The sequence below is a fragment of the Oryza sativa genome, chromosome 1, assembly GCF_034140825.1.
Source record: "Oryza sativa Japonica Group chromosome 1, ASM3414082v1".
Taxonomy (NCBI): domain Eukaryota; kingdom Viridiplantae; phylum Streptophyta; class Magnoliopsida; order Poales; family Poaceae; genus Oryza; species Oryza sativa.
In genome coordinates this window covers 36,807,489-36,829,227 of record NC_089035.1, presented here as the reverse complement: position 1 = coordinate 36,829,227, position 21,739 = coordinate 36,807,489, and the positions used below count along the sequence as shown (strand labels likewise).

Here is a 21,739-nt window from a genome sequence, read left to right as displayed (position 1 = left end):
TGTCCCGTCAAACGTTGCCATTATACTCCTCTACGGGCCGTCCACTGTCTCTTCTCTTTATTGTTATTGAGATTTTAAAAATCGAACATAATTATCGTTTGGGTTCATTTTTACTTTCTAGAAGTCCTGCCAAACCGTCAGTAGCTTTGCCATTGTACTCCTCTACGGCTCGCCCGCTGCCTACCTTCTTTATTGTCATTGAGATTTTAAAATCGAACATGATTATCATTGTTTTTTTTTTACTTTTTAAAAGTTCTGAACCTTTAAAAGTTGGACTTATAGTTTCATTTTTTATAATTTTTAGAAGTCCTATCAAACGATGCCACTATGCCCCTCTACAGCATGTTCGCCGCCTACTTCTTTATTGTTATTGTGATTCTAAAAATCGAACATAACTATCGTTGGAATTTATTTTTTATTTTCTAGAAGTCCCGTCAACCGTCGGTGGCTCTGAAACTATACTCTTATACACCCCGCCCGCTGCTTCTCCTTTTTATTGTCATTGAGATTTTAAAAATCGAATACAATTATCAATGCGGTTTGTTTTTTTACTGTCTAAGAAGTCTCGGCAACCGCCTTACTCGTTTGCTTCACGGCCTGCCTGACGTCTCTCCTTTTTAATCGTCATTAGGATTCTATTTGATGTTTTATTAACAATTTTTATATGTCGTATCAACCGCCACCACTCCACTCCTTTATAGGCCTCTTACTTAATTTATCTCGTCATATGTTTTAGATGGTCTTTTCTTTCAATAATATTTATTTTTATCAAAAATTTTAGTTATTTATAAATTGTATTCCTAATTGAAATCTTATTTTTCTTTTTCTAATTTCAGTATTTTTTTTAAAAAAATAGTTAATACCAATATGTTCTTTTAATGTTTTTATTTTTTATTTTAAATTTCAGTTGTTTCAAAATTATATTCCTAATTGAACTCTCTTTTAGTTTTTCCAATTTTAGATATTATTTTTATTTTTATTCTAAATTTTAATTAATCTCGTATTGGGTTCTTACGTGGATTCTTCGTTCAATATTGCTTATTTTTAATTTCGAATTTAAACTAATTTTAAATTGTATTCCTACTTGAACTCTTATTTTATTTTCTTTTGCTAATTTTGGATTTATTTATTTTTATTCCAAATTTTAATTAATCTCGTATTGGGTTCTTATATGAACTCTTCTTTTAATATTCCTTATTTTTAATACCTAATTTCATCTATTTTTAAATTGTATTCCTACTTGGACTCTCATTTCCTTTTCTAATTTTAGATTTTATTTTATTTTTATTTTGAATTTTGATTAATCTCGTATTGGGTTCTTATATGGAAACTTCTTTCAATATTACTTATTTTTAATTCTGAATTTCAGCTATTTTTAAATTGTATTCCTACTTGGACTCCCCTTTCCTTTTCTAATTTCGGATTTTATTTTATTTTTATTTCGAATTTTGATTAATCTCGTATTGGGTTGTTACATGGAAACTTCTTTCAACGTTACTTATTTTTAATTCTGAATTTCACCTATTTTTAAATTGTATTTCTACTTGGACTCTCTTTTTTTTTCCCTAATTTTGGATTTTATTTTATTTTTATTTCGAATTTTGATTAATCTCGTATTGGGTTCTTATATGGAAACTTCTTTCAATATTGCTTATTTTTAATTTTGAATTTCATCTATTTTTATATTGTATTTCTACTTGGACTCTCCTTTTCTTTTTTTTTTCTTTTTCTCTGATTAATGTGGGAATTTCTAGCCCCCACAGCGAACGTGGTGCCTCCTTTTCTAAATTTTAATTAATCTCGTATTGGATTCTTACATGGATTCTTCGTTCAATATTGCTTATTTTTAATTCCGAATTTGAACTAATTTTAAATTGTATTCCTACTTGAACTCTTATTTTATTTTCTTTTGCTAATTTCGGATTTATTTATTTTTATTCTAAATTTTAATTAATCTTGTATTGGGTTCTTATATGAACTCTTCTTTTAATATTCCTTATTTTTAATACCGAATTTCAGCTATTTTTAAATTGTATTCCTACTTGTACTCTCATTTCCTTTTCTAATTTTGGATTTTATTTTATTTTTATTTTGAATTTTGATTAATCTTGTATTGGGTTCTTATATGGAAACTTATTTCAATATTGCTTATTTTTAATTCCGAATTTCAACTATTTTTAAACTGTATTCCTACTTGGACTCTCCTTTCCTTTTATAATTTTGGATTTTATTTTATTTTTATTTCAAATTTTGATTAATCTCGTATTAGGTTGTTATATGGAAACTTCTTTCAATATTGCTTAGTTTTAATTCCGAATTTCAGCTATTTTTAGATTGTATTTCTACTTGGACTCTCCTTTTCTTTTTTTTTCTTTTTCTCCGATTGATGTGGGAATTTTTTGCCCCCACAGCGAACGTGGTGCCTCCTTTCAAAGCTGTTTTAATAACTATTTTTAGATTGTATTTCTACTTGGACTCTCATTTTCTTTTTTTTTCTCTGATTAATGTGGGAATTATTAGCCCCCAAAAGCGAACGTGGTGCCTCCTTTCAAAGCTGTTTTAATAATAGAATAGATAGATAGATGTGTAATGTGTCCTCTCAGCCTATTTTTCAGAAGAAAAAAAACATCCTATCCGGTCTGACTAACCCTGGTTCTTCTGCTGGTTTATATGCTTAAGTGGTCTTAACCAGTATGCACGGGCTATAAAACGGTTGGAGCCAATCCTAGAGTAGAAAATCAGTGCAAATCAGAGCGCCAGTTAGCGCGCCCGACGTTTTATAGCCCGTTCATACTGATTTGGGTTTTCCAATTCGCTATGTTCGTATGGTAAGCACTCAAGTACTCAACAGTCAACAGTGATCTTGAGCATGGGCGGCTTGTACGTAGTGAAATAGTGAATCACCGTGACTGTCGTGAAGCTCGAGCGCGACCTCGACTCATAAAAGCTGTCGTCGATGTGCGGAGAAAATTGCATATCTAGAATACAGACTATACAGTTCTCAGGAATATTGTACGTACTTTTCTGTTAGGATCTGAAACGGGTCTTGCTGTTATCACTTTGAACACATGTATCTACTATTTCTGAAGCTGCAAGTCAAGTTGCGGCTCCCGTAATACAGATTAAAACACCAAACTAAATAGTACTCTCTTCATCCTAAAATGTAATTATTTTTAGTTATTAATATAGTCACCTATATATTTAAATTCATAGCTAAAAATTACTATATTTTGAGATGGAAGTAGCAGTACCAATTAGTTGATGGCAGCTGGTGAAATGATTGGGAGAAGACGTGCTTCGAGGCGGAGGAGACGCGAGCCAAGCTGCAGGTTAGCCCCCCCGGCGGGCTTTCGCCACTGACCGGTTGGTACAGGGTTCTAAAAATTTATTTCATATAAATATAAATATAAATATAGTATGATCGTAGTGTTATATTATAACGTATATATAACTATAATAAAATTTAAATGTAACTTTTAAAGTCTCACAATAACATACTATTTTCATGAAGTTGACTAGTGGAGGTCGTAGGATCAAATCCCCTCATCTATATGTGTGTTGTGATTTATTCTCTTCCTCACAAATGTGAGGTAAGAGAACTTTTACCGCACATTGTACTGGTAGTATATGCTGCCAGTATTTACAAGGGTACAATAGGAATTTGCCAAAAAAAAATGTAATTGGTTATTTAGGTTTAATCCCTAGATGTTTGTGATGTCATGTCGTGAGTCACTACCTCGCGAACGACTTGGAGAGACGAGCCCCGACAGCGGCGTGCGACTTGGAGAGACAAGCCCCGACAGCGGCGCGCAACGGCGGTGTGACTCGTCGCCGCTCGGCTGCTCTAGTGCGGGCCTGTTTGGTTGGTGCCACATTTTACCACACTTGAGGTATGTTAGTTTGTCCAAATGTAGCTAATGTTTGGTTTGTTTCTATAACTTTAGCATGCCACACTTTCTATTCTTTTGGTCCTACTAGTCATAGACCCTTTTCTTAGCCAAAGTTTGTCACAAGTGTGGCCATTAAATTTGAGCCACACAATTTGCATCTTGACACACCTTTAATAAAAAACTATGGTAAATTGAGGTGGGCATCCAAACAGCCCCTTAACTTACGCTCGTGAGAGACAGTAGCAAACACAAATCCAGTTTCATTTCACTTTTGCAGCCCAGATAAGAAATAGACCTTATAGTTTGGACTACTAACACAACCCAATACCAAAATTAATCATTCTCATATGGTGGTGCTATGGCTTGTTGTGCATGCAAGCACATTTTAGTTCACCCGCTGACCCGCACACCAGCCGGTCAGGTGCCATTCAAGTTGTCTTCGACGCTGCCGCGGAACGTCGCGCATCCACGCCGTGTGCGTGCAATGCGCCCGATAGCGCTATAAGAGCAAAGTTCAATAGTATAGCCCACTGCTATCTCTAATTCATCTATAGCTAATCTAATAGCCAATTCATACAATAGTTGCTTACTATACTATTAATATACGATCCCACCTGTCATACATATATTATGTCTTGGAGTCCGTGTTGCAGCTAGCTGGTTATAAATCTGTAGCCTGCTGCTCTTCTCTCTCATCGTTTATCTCATTAAAATATGTTTATAACTGGCTAATAGCCTGCTATTGTACCTGCTCTAATGGCGCGGTGAGAGCCCTTGGCGGCATCGGATCCGGACCACCACACAGAAAGACAAGTCTACCCTTTCAGATTTTATACTGCAAGCTAGTTAAGTGGAAGGTCAAATCAATATACGCCATTAGATCATTTATAATGGCAATATATACTATCAATATATAGTACCATAAAAATTCTCTCTCTCTCTCTCTATATATATATATATATATATATATATATGCTCACATCTAATACTAGAATGCATCTAGTACAGAGTACTAGATTACTTCCTCTATTTTATATTATAAGACTTTCTAGCACTGCTCATATTTATATATATACTAATGAATATAGACATATACGTGTGTCTAGATTCATTAACATCTATATGAATGTGGACAATGTTAGAAAGTCTTATAACCTGAAACGGAGATAGTAGTTTTTTATGAAACAAATAGAGTAGATGTTTACTTCCTCCGTCAAAAAAGGTGTCGTTTTTAAGCTTCTGTCAATGTCCCAGAAAAGTGTCATTGGAGTAGTAAATTTGATTGAAAAGTGGGACCATTTGTCTATTCCATCAAATCATCTAACAATGAGCTTTAAGAGAATTTATTATTTAATTGCATTAAGGGATTCTTTGTACTACTCCGTAGTAACATACTGAGTGCAGGTACTCAATGAAATGACAATTGAATCGATAATTAAGAGAAATTTGATCGTTTTAATATGAAGCTAAATTGGCTTAGAAACCTTAAAGCGTGACAATTGAATCGATAATTAAGAGAAATTTGATCGTTTTAATATGAAGCTAAATTGGCTTAGAAACCTTAAAGCGTCAAGATTTTTGGAACAGGGGCAGTAGCAAATAGGAGTAGATTACTGTGAGCACTGTCAAGAACTGAAGACATTCACAAACTGCTCCGAGGTTGTTGTCTGCCTGCAGGGTTAAAACCTGTCCATGAAGGGGATAAACAGCTGAAAGACTGCAAATTGTCTCTGCAACTCTGGATCTTCCGAGCCGTTCAAGAATTAAGAGTCCGTAACGCCATGGTTCCAAAGGCTGTGTTCCAACTTTTTCCATCACATCAACCTATCATACACACACAACTTTTCAGTCACATCGTACCAATTTCAACCTAACCTTCCAACTTTGGAAGGAACTAAACACATACAAAGATATCAGCCCCTCTGGTATAAATTCGCATATGCGATCAACATCACTCCTTCCGCTTCAAATATACTCCCTCTAGTTAGCCCTAAATAAATATGTTTTAGATTAAAAATTTATCCCCAAATAAATATAGTTTTACTGATCCCCTAGACTACTTTAATACTTCCTTTTGTTTTCTTTTTACTATTTTACCAATTGTAATCTCTTCTCTTTTTTCTCTTCGCATTAATGAAGAACATAACAGTTTTTTAGTTTCTCGCTTAATACTCCCTCTTTATTTTAATGTATGACGCTGTTGACTTTTTAAATAACGTTTGACCATTTATCTTATTCAAAAAATTTATATAATTATCATTTATTTTATTTTGACTTGATTTATCATCAAATGTTCTTTAAGTATAACATAAATATTTTTATATTTGCACAAAAATTTTGAATAACACGAATGACTAAACGTTGGTTAAAAAGTCAATGGCGTTATACAATAAAATATAAAGAGAGTATGTTTTTAACTAGTCAAAATTGTATGAAGTATTTAATTAGGAACCGAGAGAGTATATATTTATGTGTCCATCGCTGTGTGATGGATGAGCCGATGGCGGAGTTTTTATTAGCGAAAGAGACCATGTCCTGCCCCGGCTGGGTCTACCCCAATTGCATGACAACTTTTTTTTTTACGAGAAATTGCAGGACGACTTTTTCAGTGCATAGTGGAGTAGTATTTCCTATACTACCTCGTGTCCTCGACCATGCTGCTATCCCAGAATTGACCGAGATGACGTTTGGATTGACACCCTTGTGGCGAGGGGAGCAATGTGGTTCAACTTCAACTGTAGCAGAGTAAATGAGGATGTGTTTAGTTGGGGAAAAGAAAATTTTTAGGTGTCACAACGAACGTTTGACCGGATGTCGGAAGGGATTTTCAGACACGAATGAAAAAACTAATTTCAGAACTCGCTTGGAAACCGCGAGATGAATCTTTTGAGACTAATTAAGCCGTCATTAGCACATGTGGATTACTGTAGCACTTATGGCTAATCACGGACTAATTAGGCTTAAAAGATTCGTCTCGCGATTTTTCCCATAACTGTGCAATTAGTTTTTCTTTTTATCTATATTTAATGCTTCATGCATGTGTCCAAAGATTCAATGTGATGTTTTTGAAAAAAAAATTTGGGAACTAAATAGGCCCCGAGTATAGGCTCGACCAAACTGCCTGAAAAAAAATGAGCAAATGACAGTTTAACAGTTGCTTCGCCCAAATATCATGTCAAGTTACGGGTGAAACCGAATCGTTTCGTGGATTTATCGGTCATTTTCAGAGGAACAGCTCTACGTCTCCCTTTCAGTGCGTGCAGCAAGTGGCAGTGGCAGCGAGCAAGATCGATTGGTGCCATAGGTATACACAACGAGATCTTTCGAAATTCGAAAGTAAATTCGATCGTGGCTGTAGCGCTGTGCCGGACAAGATCATACTCGCGCTTGACGACGACGACGCCGTGCGGCCGTGGCACTGTTGCAGGCGTCGGGATCAACCGAAGCTCAACGCGTCGTCAAGAAATTATAAGGAGAAAGCGCAGGGGCGGATCCATGAACATTGTGTGGCACCAAACCAAACAGCCCCTCAACATACCGAGTACATCAATATAAACATATAATCTCAGTATTAAACTATGCTAAAATACTATTAAAATACATTTAGCACCTCCTATCTTATCAATCAGGACGAAAAAATTGAAGGGGGGACTCAGGGGGGTATCCATGGGTCCGATAGGTGTAGGGGGGATTTGAGTCCGCTCTACACCCACATTGGATCCGCCCCTGAGAAAGCGATGAGTGGAAAGGGAATTCATATTCTGTTCGCTCGATCGTCGTCTCACTTTCTGCAAGGTTGGTTGTTTGGTGAGAGATAGCCTGGTTTAGTTTCCAAAATTTTTTTCCCAAAAACATCATATCGAATCTTTGGACACTCAAATGGAACATTAAATATAGATAAAAAAACTAATTGCACAGTTGGCACGAAAATCTCGAGACGAATCTTTTGAGCCTAATTAGTCCATGATTAGCCATAAGTGCTACAATAACACAGACGTGCTAATGACGTATTAATTAGGCTCAAAAGATTCGTCTCGTGGTTTCCATGCGAGTTATGAAATTAGTTTTTTTATTCGTGTCCAAAAAAATTTTCCGACATCCGATCAAACATATGATGTGACACCGAAAAATTTTCTTTTCATCGACGTTTGAAAAAGGATGTACTCTCTGAAGGAGAGAGAAAGAGAGGGGGGGAGGCAACTATGCTCTATTTTTTTCCCAAAAGAAACTGTACGCTGTTTTTCGTGAGGTACACAGTAGCAGGTAAATACTTTACTTACGAACTTGTGCATCACGTGTATTGATTTGGATTGTCTTATCAGCCGCTACATCCATCTTAAAATGTACTAGCTATTTGTAGCATAATACCTTGTTCCAAAATAAAATTATTTCTCCACCTATCTCATCTTCTCAACCAATCACAACCATTCTCTTTCATATACTTTTTCTTCTTAACCAATCACACACTTCCTCAAAAACATTCACACATATTTTTTTAATATACGTGCCAAAAAAATACTTACATTTTAGCACAAAGGTAGTACTTCATTAGAGATTATCAACATGGATGATTTGCTCTATATATTTATAAGAATATGTTTTCTTGAAAATACATTCTTTTACTTATATTACTTATTATGCACCTTTTGGCAAGGCTTATAGAATGAGCTACTTCATCGATTTTCGTGTGAACGTTTTCCGAATCATTAAACGGTTCGTATTTTATAAAATAAGTTTCATATAGAAGTACTTAAAAATCTAGTTTACACAATTTTTGATATTTGTAGTAGTAGCTAATAGAGTTAATACTTAGGGTATGTTCGGAACCCCTGGTTCCCAGCACTAAGTGCTCGCACGGAAAACAGAGTAGCGATTAGCAGGTGATTAATTAAGTATTTGCTATTTTTTTCAAAAATATATTAATTTGATTTTTTAAGCAACTTTCGTATAGAAACTTTTTGCAAAAAACACACCGTTTAGCAGTTTAAAAAGCGTGCACGCGAAAAACGAGGGAGATGGGTTGGTAGGAGGGGCTGCCGAACACAGCCTTAATTAGTTATTCATGTTTTGTGTGCCCACGCTAAGCTTAAGCCCAGCCTCACATTCGAACGGTGATATATATCCTTATAATATGTATGTTTGTAATAAGGTAGTATCTGTTAAATAGATTTTTTAAAACTCTGGTATATAATTAGTACTCCCTCTACCCTAATTGTAAGCCTTATATTTTTTAATATGGTCTTGAATAACATATTTTGACCAATATTTTATTTTATTATATGATCCCAACAAATATAAAATTAGCATCATATGAAAGTATTTTAAAATATAATAGTGATATAATATACATAATATTTATTTAAGTATAAATATAGTTAGTATGATTATTAATTAAAAGCTATCGAGTTTAATTTTTCTTTAAAAGTAGGCGCCCTGTAGATTGAGATGGAGGGAGTAACTTTATCATACGGCTCTTATCCTAGCTTGCTGTCGTGCACCAAAGCCAATGACAGGTTGACTTTCCGTTGAAACATGACACCGATCTAGTCCCAGGGTGACATTGACCTTAGGCTCCATGTGTCCATGTCATTGATCCGTATATATCAGACTCTCCGAGCTGTTCCATTACTTCGTCGCCGTGTCTAACTAACCACGTTGCACCGGCCCGTGGTATGTATGGCCAATCCCCTCACAAGCAACGACGGCGTTTTCCAGGACCATATCTGATGGGAGATGTGCTGCGAGCTCAGGCCACCGCGTCGGCGGAGGAGGTGGCCGGCGGCGTCTGGCCCTGCGAGCTCGACGACCACCTCATAGGCGAGCTCCTCGGTGACGACGGCCTGTTCGTCCCGGCCGCCGAACACCCCACCCTCTACTACTCGTTCGGCGCGGGGTCATCAGCAGCCGCCGCCGCCGCGCCGTGCAACGGGGGCGGCAGCGCTGATCACGAGCGGCGGCCGCGGCCGGCACCGGCGGTGAGCAGGGATCTGTGCTCGGTGTACTCAGGCCCGACGATCCGCGACATCGAGAAGGCGCTGTCGTCGTCGGCGTCGCCCCGGCCGCCGTACCCCTCCGGCCGCCGCTACAGCTCTCTGTATTTGTAGGTGCATGCACAATTGTGCACACATGCATAGAGCTAAACTAACTCCAGTTCTTACCGGAGATTGATATTATGTTGTTGGTTTGCTTGGAAATTAAGCCGCAGGGTGGAAGCGGAGAGCAAGTACACGAGCAAGGTGAGGAGCTGCGGCGGCAAGATGCCGGCCGACGGGTACAAGTGGAGGAAGTACGGGCAGAAGTCGATCAAGAACAACCCACATCCCAGGTGCGCCACGCGCAGTATCATCGATCCAATCTAACTCTGCTCGCTTTATCATTCTCCTTCAATCCGAATTATTCTTCCACCAGCTCTACCCTTCTTTCACTGGCTTGCATTAGATTTTGCGACATAGGGACACATTTACACCGAGAGTGATATCTGGATAGTGCTAAAGAGAGACACCTTTTTTTTTTAAAAAAAAAGCTACTAGTATACTCAATATCTATGTATTTTTTTTATTCTTAGAGAAGTTTCTCTTAAATTACTCATCCGATTTATAATCCGATTACACCGTTGTGTTCGTAACAATAAAATCCGATTTAATCCGATTTAGAGAAGCTTTACAACAAGATCTCACATGATTATATTTTGATGAAAAATAACAAATTACTTTTATGATATGTCTAAATTACTTCTAGATTTCACTAAGTTACTTCTTAGACATATAAAAGTAAATTCAGTAAAGCTTAAAAGTAATTTACATATATTATAGAAGTAACTTACTGTTAACAGTGAAATTTGGTAAGCCCGGAGTAGTCATCGGCTTAGAGTTAGCATCGGCTTCGAAGTCCTGAGATTAGTCGATGAGATTTGTCAAGTCGTCAATTGTCGGATTCTTGCTATATTCGGTTAAGAAAATTGAATTACAACAAAAAGAATTAAAGTAACTTTAATTTAGAACTATATCTAGATTCATTAACATCTATATGAATGTGGGTAATGCTAAAATGACTTACATTATAAAACGGGAGGAGTAACTCTCTGTAGTAGAAATTATTATATTGTGAGTGAGCTGAAATAAGAAATTATGTAGAGTAAATTCACAAGTAAAGTGTAGAGAAGATTTATAAAGTCCACAAAATATAGAATTAACTAAAAACAATAATAAAAATAATCAACTTAGAGCATTATGAATGTATAGAAGTAATTTAGTCAAATTTAAAAGTAACTTATATACGTGATAAAAGTAACTTACGTATATAATAAAAGTAATTTATAAATATAAATATTTTTCATCGCAATATAATCATGTAAGATCTTGTTGTAAAGATTTAATTGCAACGAACGTAATGGTGTAATCAGATTGTAGATCGGATAAGTAATTTGAGAGAAAATTCTATAAAAAGAAAAAAAATAGACATGCATTATGTGCACTAGTAACACCTGGACCTTTTCTCACGTAGCTGTACTGGCAGCACAGGATCTTCTCTCACGTACTAGTAGCACTGGACATTCTCTCACGAATGAGTGCGTCGCTCTTTTAACACTAAATCGAGAGCGCTCTCGGTTTAGATTTTGCGATATGGATGGCACGGTTTTAGTGACAAGTTGACCATAGTGCACTGATTAAACTTACGCCCATGCTCAAAAGCGTTCAAAAATCGTTCTTAGTTAGGTTGTGAAAAAGAAAATTTAACCAATTAAGGGAGCGGAACGGGACGACGTGGTAAAGATGTACTGTAGCCGTACATACAGTTGTGACGAGTTGACGACGACAACGAAGATGTATTCTTAGTCCTGATAAGAATGGCGCAATATGCGCGTGTCGACGTCGTTCATTTACACCGGATACGGCGCTAGCGCTGGGGGCAGCCGCTTGCAGCTGCACCGTACCATGGCGAAATCGAGAGAAAAACGCCGCCAGGAGCGCGCGCGGTCAAGCCTGTGCGTGCAATCCGTGCATGAACAATATGGCTAGCTGCGCGGCTCGCCGCCGCCTGCTATCGCCCACGGCGGCGCGCGTGTGTACGTGTCGTGTTTCCGCGAGTGGGACTTGGAAGGACTCGCGGGTATACGTATACACGTGTGCCAATCGTACAGTACAGATCGATTAGTGTCATACGGTGCAGAACAAGGGATTGACGAATTCCCTAGACGGGGAAGTCAACGCTTAGCCGTGCAACACTCTTACATTAAAAAAAGATGGTTAAATGGCTGGCGATATTCTTTTTATAATCACGTATATTACCCATTTTGAAATTTAATTCGTGATTCGTGCTCAGAAGACCGGAGTTTTTCTCCTCTAGCTCCGACGATACCTTCTTTACCAACTCTAGCAACCTCTATGAAGGTAGTGAAGTTAGGGTTTAGAGTTTTTGATTGTGGTAGGGTTGGAGGTTGGTAGGGGAGGGCAAAGAAGAGGGACATCGCCATGCTTAAAGAGATGTCGGAGGCAACGGCCCGACAGTGGGAGGTAGACACGAGTTGGAGGTGAGGCATCGGCGGCCACATCGAAGCCACGGAGATGGAGGAGGATGATGGGTTGGCCTTGATGACGGGGGCAAACCAGAGCTTATGGTTAGGAGACGATGATTAGTGGTGACGGATCCAACGGCGAGGAGCTGCCGAAGACGGGGAAGACAACGAGACAGGGACACTTGCGCCGCCGACTTGGGAAGAGAGGTGGGAGGGGGAGAAGGCCCGGGATGAAGGGGGAGTTGCCGGCACAGTTGACTTCATTCGGCCAACCGGCAAGGCCGGGCTGCGGCACATGGGGCTGAGGCAGAGGCATCGCATGCATGCAAGCTTGCGAGTGGCAGCGGTTGCGCTGGGAATGACAATAGAAGAAATGAGGGGTTAGGGTTAGAAATATGGTGCACGATTCTTAATATGATCCAATGGTTTAGGATTTGCATGATTTGTAAGGTGTTTTTCCGTCAAATAGCATATAAACATTCTCAAAACAAAAGGATGATATACTATTTTTATTTATACTTTATCCATTTTTAAATAACGACATTTTCCTCCAATTCGTTTGTTTCAAAATATTTTTATCACCACCACACTTTTATTAGCAGAATTTTAATTTTGACCCTACTCTCCGTAGCTATACTTGTGAACATAAATCAATCTTCACCATAGAGCAAACTTCTAGGTGCTTCTATTTTGGATCCATTTCTTGCCCTCCACCTCCACTTTATCCATTCTTTAAAATCATCTCCAAATAACTACCAATGACAATTTGGTTATAAATTTTGTTACCATGATCTACGTGTTTTGGTGAAAATTTCTACAGTATGTTATTCGAAAACAGAGGGAGTACTCAATAATTACTACTACCTTTATTTGTAAATATAAATATTTCTAGGTTATTGGACAGATATTAAGGTAGACAAGAAAAGATAGAAATCCCACAATAAATAAATGATGGATAGGTAGGGTGTATGGGTAGGTGGGAGTGAGAGATGTGAAGAAATTTGAACGGGAAATAATAATTTATAGGACAAGTAGTATGTACTCCCTAGAATAGTGTGCTAGATATTCTTATATTTTGAAACCAGATTCAAACGTTGAAAGTTTCTGTATTTTAAAACTGATGGAGTTTGTTTAGGAGACTCTTTAATTAGGTACCTACTGCACACTACGAGATCCTGCATGTAACTAACACAAATGTGATGAGTAGCATGTTGTGGTCTTAGCAGTTCATTCGCTTCGACCATTCAATTTTCTTACCTTTTCTAACGAAAGAAATTACTATCTACGTTTTCTAATATATGATGTCGTTAACTTTTTAGATACGTTTGACTATTTATCGTATTCAAAAAAGTTTATACAATTATTATTTATTTTATTGTGACTTGATTTATCGTTAAATACTTTTTAAGAATGATTTTTTTTATATTTGTACAAAATTTTTAAATAAAACTATTGATTAAATATTTATTAAAAGTTAACTATGTCATATATTAAAAAATAGAGTTAAATATCCTTATTGTCTTAAGGGGGAGTGGGGGGACACGGTCCTGATTGCCCTGTCTCTGTGGATGTGAATGATCTAGCATTTCAGTTGAGAAGTGAGGAGCCTTTAATTCACAACAACCATGATAGATTGATAGATCGTGTGTTCAGATTCCAGAGAAATTAAAGCTATATATATATTATATCAGTAAGGGGGTGTTTAAATCCATGGGTGTAAAGTTTTAGCGTATTACATCGGGTATTATATATGGGTTGGATGGGGTGTTTGGACACTAATAAAAAACTAATTTCAGAATCCGTCAGTAAATCGCGAGACAAATTTGTTGCCTAATTAATCTGTTATTAGCAAATGTTTCTTGTAACATCACATTGTCAAATCATAGAGCAATTAGTCTCAAAAGATTCGTCTCGTAAATTAGTCGCAATATGTGTAATTAGTTATTTTTTTTATGTATATTTAATATTTTACGTAGGTGTTAAAATGTTCGATGCGATACGATATAAAATTTTTGGGTGAGAAATAAACAGGGCCCAACTAGTAGCACCACGTGGAGTTCTAGAGTCAATCAGTGTCACTGTGCACGCGGGGTTGAAAGCGCGCGCCGCAGGTAGGTTGTTCACTGGCGTAGTGGCACACCAGCGGAAGCAAGCGGCCGGAGACATTAATTCCAGATCATGTTCAGAGAAATACAGGATGGTGCGAAGACACGCATGCTTTCATATACATGCACATGCCATATATAGTCTGAATCACTGTGCTGTTGAATAATCTCCAAGTGCACGTCATCACCGAAAACGTAATTAATTACACGAACGCCGAACTGCAAGAATTAACATCCATCTGCATCGCATTAAAACGGCGGCTAATGAACACAACAGCGATGTTTTCAGATGAGCAGTCTTTTTCAGAGAAGCCGAAATTTGCAGGATCACGGCAATGGTAACATCATCTCCGGTGAAAATGCAGGAGTTACTACAAGTGCACCAGCTCCCGATGCAGCGCCAAGAAGCACGTCGAGAAGTCCACCGATGACCCGGAGATGCTCATCGTCACGTACGAGGGGTCGCACCATCACGGCCCGCAGCCGCTCTTCCCGCCGCACATCGCCCAGCCACCGCCGCCGACGTCGGTAGTGGGCTTCTCCGCCGCCTCCGGCGCTGGCCCGCCGCCGTCGTCGCCCGCGGCGGCGGCAAGGAAGAGGAAGAACTATGTCAGGGCGGCCTTCTCGCCGACGACGTCCGAGGACGACGGCGACGGCGCCGGCCGGCTACGGCCAGAGTGGCCACAAGACGATGGGACGTCGTGTGACGTCGCCGAGTTACGACGACGTGGCGACGCGGAGCACGCCGCGCCGCGTCGTGTCGCGACGGATCGCTCGTGCGACGATGGCGGCGGCGGCGGCTCGACCTCGGCCTCGTCGTCCGTGGCGCGCGCTGACGCCGCTACGGCGCTGTCCTCTGACTCGCCGCCGACCATATGGTCGTGCCTGGACTGGCCGTGGTCCCAGGAAACACTGTTTCTGTAGCTGAAGTGAGTGGGGAGTTGACTTGGGAAGATGACTCGATAGTACAGTACTGGATATCTACTTGCAAGGTGTAATTAGTTACTGATGGATACGTATAAGTAGTGGACAGGTCAAAGGATCTGAACGTAGCTACGAAAAAAGAATACAACTTGTGGGGTTCGCCCGACGCTGGAAAGACCACCGAGCTAGCTATAAACAGGTTGCACAACTAACGAACTTAATTGCTAATACCTGATGAATATTAGAAATATACTAGTTTGCCACTTAATTTGGAGGCTAAATGTGTACATTGCTGGTATCAAACGCATATTTGGTTTGATATTTTTCATTACCAATCAAACTAATTTGGTTGTTGCTAGCTACTACTCCCTCTGTTTCATATTATAAATCATTTGATTCTTTTTATAGTCAATTTTTTAAAAATTCGATGAAATTTGTAGAAAAATATTGTGGTTTGAAAGGACGAAAATCAAACTCACTGTTAAGTTAAGGTACCTAAAATGAACCTATTCCTCATTTATATATCGTGATGGACCAGTTTGGTAGCGGTCCAATATCGTGGCCTATCCAACAGGGTGGCCCATGGACCCATACTGGCAGCGGAAGCTCCGAACTGTCTCCAGATTGGTGGCAATCCCTTGCCGCGTGTCCACCTGCCCTTTCATCGACACCAACAAATTTCCCTTGAGCCCTCTCCGCCGCCACCATCAACCGCGTCCCTCGTGACCTCGTCTCGTCGGTTCGTCGCTCTCTCCGCGAGAAAACGGGGGCACAGTACACTTTACCGGCTAGTTTCGATCGATCACGCACGCGGAGCGCGGGCGGGATCAAAACCCTAATACGGCCCGCCCCCGCCTCGATCTCCGTCCAATGCGCTCGCCGCCGCCGCCGCCATGAGCCTCTCCTCCCTCTCCCGCGCCCTCGCCCGGTCCGCGCGCTCCTCCCGGCAGCGCCAGGTGAGTGCCCGAGCCGCACCCCCTCCCCTTCCCCTCTCCGATTGGTGTGGCTTCTTCCTGCGCGTCCTCGCCCTAATGGCTCGGGCGGCGTGTGCGGATGTCGTTGCCGTAGGGTTCTCTGCTCGGGGGGCATGGCGGGCTCCGTGCTTCGTCGCCGCCGCTGCCCTGCGGCGAGTTGGGTTTTCTGCGCAGCTATGTGACGTCAGTTATCGGGAATCGGGCAGCGGTGGCCTCCGGGGCAGGGAAGGGTGGGGACTGGAGGTTCCTGCTTGCTAGCCGGCAGTTCCGGCGGCTATTCTCCGACAAGTCGAAGAAAAGTAAGCTTTCTGGCTGGTTAGGTGGTTTTTGGGGATATCTGGTGACTCTGTTAATATTTAACGTTGCCTTTTTTATTCAGACCACGGGAAGCATTCGGAGGAGGAGAATAAAGGTAAAGGGGATGAGAGTGACAAGTCCGACTCAAAGAGTAAGTGCTTATTTTAACCTGCATTCCTCGCTCTTGTGTTGGATATGGTTTATTAAGGTGTTGAGCTTTGCAAAATATTTTGAAAGAGAGTAGACTTTTACATACCAGTGGCGACTTAACCTTCCGAGTGCTGCCCTAAAATCATGCTATATCATAACTTGTGATTTCTAGTTTTAGTATACTGATAATAGAAAACAATGTTAAGAAGATGATATGCAGAGCTTTTGTAAGTGGCAATACATGTTAAACAGAGTGGGGCTAGTTGATGTTTTATTTTATTGCACAAATACCCCTAACAGTATGTAAGTATCATGTATAGCTGAAAATGCTAATATTTGAGTTTTAGTGCCTCATAAACTGCCCGCTCACCTTTAAGGGAGAGGTACTAGCATGAGTATTGTGGAATACGACAACATGAGCCTTTAGCCCAAAGCAAGTTGGTTGCGTACAATTTGTAAAGTTTGATGCATCCGTATATAGCATTATACTGCAAACCACATACTTAATGTGGTCATTTCTGGTGTGCAGAGCAATCCAGTTCAGGTGATCAATGGAATTTCGAGGAGAGCATTAAACAATTCAAGGACATGATTGCTCCTTTATTCCTTTTTGGCCTATTATTGTTATCTGCATCAGCATCTTCATCAGAGCAGGAGGTCTGTTCCTACTGAAAAACCGACTGTTAAACATGAGCAACAGTAGTGGCTTGTGTGTTTCATTGTCATTTTACCTGTTCACACTTGTGGATAGAAGATAGCTGTTATCAAAATCCCCATTTACTTTACTGAAGGTCCTCGCCTTTGGTCAGCCTTATAAATTTCAGAAAAGAATCATTCCAATTCTGTGTGGTATATAAATTTTGTCAGTGTTCATTTTGCTGCAGTCCAATTAGAGAGGTGATATGAGGTTATATATAAGGTTACTTTTTTTATCTTGAAAAAAATATTTGGTGGTTTCGCTGGCCTAGCAAAGTGGTAAGGAAAAAAAAATTATGCTTTCACATGTAGTCCTTAGTTTATGTTTTATTTGTACATAACACAATTGATGATAATTAATTAGCTGCCCCCCTCCATTCCTAAATAATTTTCACTATACTATTCATATCCTAAGTTTGACTTCTCATATTTTATCAAGAAACTTGTAAATATTTAAAAGTATACTCCCTCCATCCCTAGATGTAAGGGATTCTAGCTATGAATCTGGACACGTGCATGTCCAGATCCATATATTTATAGCCAGAATTCCTTAAATTTAGAGACAGAGGGAGTACTATATTATGAAATTATATTACATGCTAAATATGATCATACTGTTTTCATTCATCAAAACATGATATATATATATATTTTTAAAAAAGTTGTGGTCAAAGTTGTAACAGCACCGGTTAATGGTGACAAGCAAATGTAAACAGAGGGAGTATGACTGAAGTTATGGTTGACTGAAAAGATTTAAATCACATAGTTGTACTGATGGAGATGGTATGCTTTTGCTCGAGAGCATTAATGTGATTATTTGGTGCAGCATGTGACCCTAGCTACAGTACTTCATTACTGATGGCATATCATATCCTATCCTAAGAGTTTGATATAGGGCATTTTAGCATGAGCTTCGTATGTTGTTAGTGCCATGTTGGTATGAAATGCAATATGGTTGGTATTCTACATCCTATTAATCATCTAATCCTGTATAACTATATCATATATCCACACTTCAGTTCCCTACCAGTTTCTTTTTCTGTGCGACACATACATTCATTTCCTAGTCCATTATAACTTGTGATACCCACTTAATTGTAATTCTTTTCAGATAAGCTTCCAAGAATTCAAGAATAAGTTGTTGGAACCTGGTTTAGTTGACCACATTGTTGTTTCAAACAAGTCAATTGCTAAGGTTTACGTCAGGAGTTCACCTTCAATTGATCGAATTCAGGATAGTGATATCCATATAACTACAAGTCATCTTCCTGGGATAGAGTCTCCTAGCAGCTACAAGTATTACTTCAATATTGGAAGTGTTGACTCCTTTGAAGAGAAGTTACAAGAGGCCCAGAAAGCATTGGAGATAGATCCACACTATTATGTCCCAATCACTTACACTACTGAAGCAAAATGGTTTGAGGAAGTAATGAAGTATGTCCCAACCGTTCTAATTATTGGATTAATATATTTGCTTGGGAAAAGGATACAAAATGGATTTACTGTTGGGGGTGGTCCTGGGAAAGGAGGCCGTAGCATTTTCAGTATTGGAAAAGTTCAAGTGACAAAATTGGATAAAAACTCCAAAAATAAGGTTAGTTTTTATTTGCTATTTCCATCTCTTGCTATTTTGAACAAAACATGAAATTCATATCCTTTTTTGTAAATGTTTGTTCTGTAGCTTTATTCACCATTGACAAAGAACATACAATAACATATTCATATAATTCTACTGAAGTAACCTTGTTTCTTGTGTGCTACAGGTGTTCTTTAAGGATGTAGCTGGCTGTGATGAAGCCAAACAAGAAATTATGGAATTTGTTCATTTCCTGAAAAATCCCAAGAAATATGAAGAACTGGGAGCAAAAATACCAAAGGGTGCTCTTCTTGTTGGTCCCCCAGGCACAGGAAAGACTCTCCTTGCTAAAGCTACTGCAGGAGAGTCTGGTGTGCCCTTCTTGTCTATTTCTGGTTCAGACTTCATGGAAATGTTTGTTGGTGTTGGACCATCCAGGGTGCGGAACTTATTTCAAGAAGCTCGGCAGTGTTCACCTAGTATTGTATTCATTGATGAAATTGATGCAATCGGCCGTGCTAGAGGCCGTGGAGGTTTTTCTGGTGGACATGATGAGCGTGAAAGCACATTGAACCAGTTACTTGTAGAGATGGATGGGTTTGGAACTACATCTGGTGTTGTTGTTCTTGCTGGTACCAATAGGCCTGACATCCTGGATAAGGCTTTGCTAAGACCAGGAAGATTTGATCGTCAGATAAGTATTGATAAACCAGACATAAAGGGTCGTGATCAAATATTTCGCATCTACCTTAAAAAGCTGAAACTGGACAAGGAACCATCATTTTATTCACAAAGATTAGCTGCTTTGACACCTGGATTTGCTGGAGCTGACATTGCCAATGTTTGTAATGAGGCAGCTTTAATTGCTGCAAGAAGTGAGGGCACACTCATTACAATGCAACATTTTGAATCTGCAATTGATAGGGTTATCGGAGGCTTGGAAAAGAAAAACAAGGTATTTTTTACGGTGCCAATTTTCATTTGCCTCTACTAGTTGATTTATCAAATTTTACATAAGAATTTTGCAACCTGGCTGCCAAACTATCCAGTATCCACAATGCTGCTAGGCTACGAGTACATAAATAAACAAAATTGTTGCAAATACTTTGTTGTTGGGCTGCCATACTTTTTGTTTTATCAATTCAGGAGGTAGCAAATTTTATTATATATATGTTAAACAATATCGGCTTGGTCAATGTTGTCAATTCTATATGAGAACTGCTTATAACTGTTTTTTCTTAAATTGCAAATAATTGCTATATTTTATTCTTGATGTGACTGAGGCGCACTTTGAAACCTTCACATTTGCTTTGAGAGCCTAGGTTGGTTTGTACAATTTTAAAAGTGATTTCAGTGTTCTCTTTGTTACTTGTTACAGCAGAAATCATTGCATAATTAAGTGCTGTTGCATTGGATGTAAAGTATTATATGGGGCATGAACAATTGGACATTCATGTGTAGCGGTTATGTACTTATCAATCTGTCCACCACAGGTGATTAGCAAGTTGGAGCGGCGAACTGTTGCTTACCATGAATCTGGTCATGCTGTTGCTGGATGGTTTTTGGAGCATGCCGAGCCACTACTGAAGGTCACAATTGTTCCTCGTGGAACAGCTGCTTTAGGTTTTGCTCAGTATGTGCCAAATGACAATCTTTTGATGACTAAAGAGCAGCTTTTTGACATGACCTGCATGACACTAGGTGGCCGAGCTGCTGAGGAGGTACACAACATTTTCTAACTTATCAGTAGAGTTTATTCTTAAGCAAATGACTTAATTATGTGATTTTTTTTCAGGTCTTGATTGGAAAGATCTCGACTGGTGCACAGAATGATCTGGAGAAAGTTACTAAGATGACTTATGCCCAGGTTGCAGTATATGGCTTCAGCGAAAAGGTTGGCCTTCTTTCTTTCCCTCAAAGGGAGGATGGTTTTGAGATGAGCAAACCATATAGCAGCCAGACGGCATCCATCATTGACACTGAGGTGAGGGAATGGGTCGCTAAGGCCTATGAAAAAACTGTTGAGCTTATAAAACAACATAAAGATCAAGTTGCACAAATCGCCGAGCTGCTGCTTGAGAAAGAGGTTCTCCACCAGGATGATCTTGTCCAGGTTCTAGGGGAACGCCCATTCAAGACACTCGAGCCAACTAATTATGATCGATTCAAACAAGGTTTTCAAGATGAAGACAGCAATAGGAATGCTGAATTGTCAAATGCAGATGGAGCATCATCCCTTGGAGAGGCTGTGGCATCATAACTTGGACAGAATTGTAGGTGTATATCGCATGTTTGCTGAACAGATTATTAATATTTCTGAGGCATGAGAAGCTGTATAAAGGTGTTCATATGCCAAGTTATGGCTATTTTGCTAGATTGCGATTTCCACTTCGCGCAGGCGTTCAATCTGTTGAATCTGCCGATAACTAGTGGTTCAGTTCATGAATTTTCAGAAATTTACTTGACGATTTGATCTCTGTTCCTGTAAGGCTGTAACCTAGCACTAGGGCATGAGAAGTTGTATAAAGGTGTTCGTGGTTTTTCTGAAATCTGCTTGACGATTTGTTCTCTGTTCCTGTAACCCATCACTAGCGTATGATGAGTAGTAGTCT

At 39.3% G+C, this 21,739-nt stretch overlaps 2 protein-coding genes across 2 annotated transcripts; both read left to right on the top strand.

Moving 5' to 3' along the window:
- The first annotated feature begins 9,523 nt into the window (after window positions 1-9,523).
- LOC107276405 (WRKY transcription factor WRKY28) lies at window positions 9,524-15,721 on the top strand. The gene is made up of 3 exons (XM_015779999.3): window positions 9,524-9,990; window positions 10,090-10,215; window positions 14,876-15,721. The coding sequence occupies exons 1-3, from the start codon at window positions 9,563-9,565 to the stop codon at window positions 15,432-15,434; spliced, it is 1,113 nt and encodes a 370-aa protein (XP_015635485.1). The 5' UTR covers window positions 9,524-9,562; the 3' UTR covers window positions 15,435-15,721.
- A 416-nt stretch (window positions 15,722-16,137) lies between these two features.
- Window positions 16,138-21,687, top strand: LOC4327502 (ATP-dependent zinc metalloprotease FTSH 3, mitochondrial-like). Its single transcript, NM_001409119.1, has 8 exons — window positions 16,138-16,390; window positions 16,503-16,707; window positions 16,788-16,856; window positions 17,385-17,512; window positions 18,663-19,145; window positions 19,315-20,082; window positions 20,621-20,848; window positions 20,923-21,687. Exons 1-8 carry the CDS (start codon window positions 16,328-16,330, stop codon window positions 21,385-21,387), a joined length of 2,409 nt encoding a protein of 802 aa, NP_001396048.1. The 5' UTR covers window positions 16,138-16,327; the 3' UTR covers window positions 21,388-21,687.
- Window positions 21,688-21,739: the final 52 nt, after the last annotated feature.